At 43.1% G+C, this 6,123-nt stretch overlaps 1 protein-coding gene across 1 annotated transcript; it reads left to right on the top strand.

Moving 5' to 3' along the window:
• Positions 1-386: 386 nt before the first annotated feature.
• LOC130274541 (probable G-protein coupled receptor 141) lies at positions 387-5,604 on the top strand. Its single transcript, XM_056522982.1, has 3 exons — positions 387-496; positions 3,299-3,459; positions 4,585-5,604. Exons 1-3 carry the CDS (start codon positions 387-389, stop codon positions 5,478-5,480), a joined length of 1,167 nt encoding a protein of 388 aa, XP_056378957.1. The 3' UTR covers positions 5,481-5,604.
• The last annotated feature ends 519 nt before the right edge of the window (positions 5,605-6,123 follow it).

Below are 6,123 nucleotides of genomic sequence, written 5' to 3'. Positions count from 1 at the left end.
ACAGGTTCACAAGAGTGTAGGGGACTTTGTCTATAGTGGCTACCAGAATTATGTAACGGCTTTGAGGATCTACGTACTGATAGGAGATATGGACCGCCAAATCAGCACGAAATGCAATTAGAACCCCCCTTTGTTTCTTGCGAAAAGAGGAATGCGCGATCAGTGGGAATTTCCTGTGCGAGAGAGGAGGCGGATTAGCAGCCGAAACATGAGTCTCTTGTATGCAGACCACTGAGGCTTTGCGAGCCTCCACCTCTCTCCAGAGGAACCGTCTTTTCTGGGGGCTGTTGAGCCCATTCACATTGAGGGAAAGAATATCAAGGCTCATAGTCATGATGGGTGAGGGAAAAGGGATTAATTAAAAACTCGACTTACCATAGACGAGGATGTCACAACTGCACAGACTGGGGGACTCGCAAGGTGTGAGAACGGTTAAAAACTTGACTGGACTCCAAGAGACTCAGACAAGGATGTCACAATTTGCTTCACATCGAGGGTAAGGCGTACCTGGAACAGAACTAATGTTAGAGAGAGAAACCCGGTTGGACTTGAAGAGATCCAAACGGGGATGTCACAAGCTAGAATGACCAACAGAAGAACGATGCTCCCAGACAGCTAAGAGATAGCACACAAAACCAGGACAGACAAAAGGAAACGAGAGAAGAGAGAGATGCCAAAGACAACAAGAAGGAGGTTGGGGTAGAGGGTCAGGGGAAAAAGGGAATTAGGACGTGGGTAGGATATCAGGTACAAGGGAATAGTATTGGGTGTCCTAATACGAGCAGGTGGGTAGGAACACCGATACAGTGGGGGTGGAAGTTCAAATACAAAGTAATCAGTCGGTAGCAGTCACTCCGTATTTTACGGTGCGGATCCACCGACAATGGACCCTACAGTGCTGCCTCCATCTGTGTTTGCTCATAGTGGCAATCCGTTGCTACGAACAGACACGCTTTGATGTGCATGTTCGACGCACGCATGCGCAGTATACTCGCACACATGCAATGTGTGCGAGTATACTGTGCATGCGCGAGGCAAACATGCACCTCGAAGCGTGTCTGCTCGTAGCATTGGATTGCCGCTATGAGCAGACACAGATGGAGGCAGCACTGTAGGGTCCATTGCTGGCGGATTCGCAATGTAAAATACGCTGCAGATCCGTCCATGTGAATAAACACTTAGGGTACGTTCACATGTACAGGATCTGCTGTATATTTTCTGAAGCTGATTTTGTTACCTATTGAAGCTAATGGGTTGCAAAGTCAGCTGCACAAAATATGCAGCAAAAATATGCAGCAGATTCTGTACATGTGAATGTACCCTTAAGGGGTTAATGATAAACAAGCAGTGTGTTCACATGTTGTCGCCCCAGTGGGGTCACTTTCCCTCCCCCAGTGTCCACAGGTCACCAACAGGTCACATTACCAGAACAATTTTTTGAAAAATTGCTGTAAAAATTGCACAGTTTTACCACGATTTAGAAAAATGGCAGTAAAACCACACCATTTTTGCCGTGATTTTTCCCCAAAATTGCTCTGGTAATGTGACCTGTTGGTGACCTGTGGACACTGGGGGAGGGAAAGTGACCCCACTGGGCTGCTACAATACATATCACCCAGCCCCAGGATATACTGCTGATCAGAGGGGAGAGAGGCAGCACCCAGGGACATCACACACCCTCAAAGGAAGCAGCCGCTCTATGTTCCCGGGAGGCCTGTCAGCTCTTGGCCCCACCCTCTTCCTGTGCTGGGGGACAGAGACAATGATCAGGTCCTCTTCATGCCTGCCCTCAGTTTTCTTCACTACACCGGCCCTCTTTTTCTGTAAATGTAGCTGTCGCGGGCGGCTTTTGCGGGCCGCCTGTGATGACCGCTGGGCCTATTTTAACGTAGGGGCCTGGAGCGGCAGCTCCATCCGCCCCTATCTTAATCCGACCCTGGATGCAGGAGAATTGATATTTGCAGTCAATGCGCAAAGTGGTACGTGTATGCACCCGGCCTACTGGATGGAAAGTATCTGCGATCCTGGAGCAGTGCGCAAGTTAAGGCGGTAGGAGGAGATAGAACATGCCTGTCTGCCGGGTGAGGCGTGGTCTGATTTCTGGATGGCACAGAGTGGCTCGACTTGGTGGAGATAAATCCAGGCTGTGGATGAAATACAAGTGCAGCGTCCTCGTGCAGTTGGTGCCGTTTAGGTGCACACTGTGGTACACTAAGAAGGGGACTGCAGTGCCTGCAAGTAGGTGCACATAGGATAATAAGGTTATTAGCGGTGGCAGATCATGCAGGACGATCTGTGGAGGTCAGACGCGTTTCGGGGAGTTCCCCCTTTATCAATGGCTGAAGATGACTGACTGTAGACAGAGTGGTCTTATATAAGATGTCCTCTTAATTAGCATGTGAATTCTGGTGATGGGAATCCATGGTCCGGATTCTGCTAATTGAGATTGCACTCCCTGGTTTCAGTGATGTATGCTTAACTTGGTAGATAAAATAGTGTAAAAATGTATATATTAAAATATATATAGGGGTCAATTCATTGTTAGTGTATTGACTCCTTGAGATGATACAAATAATAAAATAATAGTAAACATAATAATGATTGCATAACCAGGTTAGTCTCTATGTGTACCAGTAGTAAAAGCTTTTGTAGGTTGTGTAACAATGTAAATGATGATACATTGACTATATGTACAGGAAAAACAGTATAATAAGATAATAATAAAATGGAAAAATAAAGTCTGGAAAAAAAATAGAATAGACGGATGTGGTAGGGGACAGGCGGAAAAGTAGCAGGAGAAGACCAGGAGAGCCCAGCAGAGGACCGGAGATGACCAGGAGAACCCAGCGGAGGCCCGGGGTCACCATCGTGAGCGGCGGAGACACCATCGCGAGCAGCGGGGACAGGTGAGTACAGCTTCCTATACTTTACATTGCACTAATCCCTCAACATACGATGGATTCGACAAACGATGGCTCGTTTGGAACGAATTACCATCGTATTTCCACTGTACCAGCCATTGAATTGCCGGTATTTTTAATATAAAAAAACGTCAGGGTCGCAATAATACCGGCTGTGCCGGTAAAATACCGGCCAGGTGGCAACCCTAGCGAGAATTGGTATTCCTGGACCCCCTGCAACTATTGTAAAAAAAAAAATGAAATTATAAAAATTTATAGCGGTGGTCTAGGCAGCCCACTCCATCACCTGCTAGTACAGCACACCTGGGGAGTTGCTTGCTGGAATTCTCACTATGAAGAGTTATCATGAATAGTCCCTGATTTTGTCTATGGCACAGAGAGAACACTTTGGCTATTGTTGGTAGTGATTTCAAAGCTTTGTTACATGAACATATTTGTTTATTGGAGTGGTTAAGTACACTTTGCCACATCTTCAGGAAGTATAACACTGACCTGAGCATTGAGAGTAAGCAGATTCTCATGAGACTTCACTGGGAAGGTAGGACTGAGAAACTGGTATTAGGCTAAGTTTCCACTTGTTTTTTTTTCTTGCAGTTTTTGAGCCAAAGCCAGAAGTGTATTCATAAGGAATACGACGTATAAAGGAAGAAATTACACTTCTCCTCCCTTATGGATCCGCTTCTGATTTTGGCTCAAAAACTGCAGTCGCTTTCCAAAAACTGCCAGAAAAAAAACAAGTGGAAACTTAGCCTTAATGGTATTAATGTAAACATAGTATTTTGGTTAGTATTTGGTCCTTATTTTGGTGCCAATTCTGGCCAAAATTTTAAGCAAAAATGAAGAACTGTAAAACTGAAATATCCTCTCCTTTTTCTATGTTTTGGACCCACTCTTGAAAGACCAAGGACAGGTAAGGTATCTTTTCATAGCTAAGATCCCATCAAACAACTCCATAGGCTGGATAACAATTTGTCCTATTGTGCAGTTGTAGGTGGGCTGTACTAGTGGGTCACAAAGTGGACTACCTAGACCAACAATGTTTAATTCTTTAATCTTGTTTTTTTAAATAGTTGCACGGATCCTGGATCTCCTATCCCTCCATGTGGTCACAAGGGCTCAACATTCAGCTTTGCTCCACTAGAATTAGGACATTCTGTGGTGTGGTGTTCTGCGTTCCATTACTTGTCTCTATTGTAGGAAATAAATGACTAAGGAAAACTGCATGAATGGCAGCACTGCAAGAAAATAGGAAGGCCGGGAAGTGGTCTACTCTGAAAACATCAAATTCTACCAGGGGCTCACCTGTTGGAGGTGAGTTAAATTGTCAAAGGTCACCAGTCCTGGATTATCATGTAAAGATTATGGAGGGCGGGGTAGCAGTTACCGTATTTGGTGGGGCGATTCTTAGCAGGATGGATAAAGACATACTGTACACTAAAGAATGTTTTCCTATAAAAGTACATCAGAGAAAAAAATAATGCGATGAGATACTGTTTCACCTGTCAAGCTGCACCCCAAGCAGTATCAATCCCATATACTAACCTGCAGACAGTAAAAAAAATTGGGAACGATATTAAAAGTAAATAATTTGCAACCAAAATTCAGTCAGATTTTATAATGCTTCAGTTTTTCTACAGTTTATTTTATTTCAAGATAATTTAAGAAAAACACAACTTGGAAAAAGAAATGAACCAAACATCGTGTCTTATAGACCCCAATATTGCACATCCTATTCTGATAACAATGTACATTATCATTTTCATTGGAGGATTAATAGGGACAAGTCTTATGACCTACTTGATCATTGGTGAAAACAGACTGTCAGTGACAAACACATCAATCATCAACTTGTTGGTGGTTCATGGTATTTTTCTTATTTCTGTTCCATTTCGTATTGCATTCTACGTTCAGAAGAGATGGAACTATGGACTTTTTTTCTGCAAAATTGTAAGTGCCATGACACACATCCATATTTATGTTTCTTTCATATTTTACGTCATTATGCTGTCAATGAGATACATAGGCTTCTTTAAGAAAAAGGACAAGATTGAGTTTTACAGGACACTCCATTCACTTGGAGTCAGTGGAGCTACGTGGATTTTTATATCTGTTATAACCATACCTTTGGTTTTCACGCAATATGGCAAATCTGTCAACTTTACTGAAACAGAGTGCTTCCAATTTCAAGATGCATTGAAGAACCAAGCTGTGACTACTGTGAACTATATCTCCTCGGTCGTCATATTTACAGTGGTTACTTGCCTATTGGGTGTACAAACATTTATTTTTGTAAAGGCCTTGAAACAAGTCCAGAAACCTATTCTTGCCTATCAGGAAATCTGGGTCCAACTGAAAAGTCTTTTCTTTATTTTGGTGATGATAACATGTTTCTTTCCTCTTCATATGTTTAAGTTCTACTATGTGGACCATTACCAGGACTGCTTCTACATCAATGAAATTTGCTTGAGCATAACTGCACTGAGTTGTTTAGATTTCCTTCCCTTTGCCGTAAAAACGTACTATGGAAAAGTGTTGCAGTTTGTAACATTTGCTACATGATGAAATTATGGCATCTAAGCATTTTCTTCGCTCAACCTTCCCCCAAAAGCTGGTGGTCATAGATGTAAAGACTATTTTTAACAATCTGAACAATTTATTATCAGGGATTGTTTACTTTTCATAATCATGTTTTGTTTGAAGGATTCTCTGACCATTTGCTGACAGCAGAGGACCCCAATGATCGGCTGATAACCAATGACCTGGACTGGTAATGCATGGAAGTGAAAGAGATGTTCTTTTCAGCTACTTTACTCTAAGTAATATTTCGTTTTAAACTTGCAGCAGGTTTCCCACTGAGAGTTTGAAAGGAGTGGGCTCTCAGCGGGCTGTCTGCACATGATTTTCAGCAGCAAAATCTACGCTGAGGAAAATTCGTTGCAGACCCCATTGGGGTCCGTGGTGGATTTTCCACAGTGGACATTCTGCTGCTGAAAATCATGTGCAGTCAGCCTGCAGAGAGCCCACTCCTTTCAAACTCTCAGTGGGAAACCTGCTGCAAGTTTAAAACAAAATACGCTCATGTGAATGAGTCCTAAGGGTATGTTCACACATGCCTATTTTTGCAGCAGATCTGCTGAAGATTTTCTGCTGCAGGATTTGCTGCCCATTGACTTCAATGGGTAGCAAAATCTGCAACAGCAAA

This window comes from Hyla sarda, chromosome 5 (assembly GCF_029499605.1).
Source record: "Hyla sarda isolate aHylSar1 chromosome 5, aHylSar1.hap1, whole genome shotgun sequence".
In the NCBI taxonomy this organism is placed as follows: domain Eukaryota; kingdom Metazoa; phylum Chordata; class Amphibia; order Anura; family Hylidae; genus Hyla; species Hyla sarda.
This window is presented reverse-complemented; position numbering and strand designations above follow the sequence as displayed.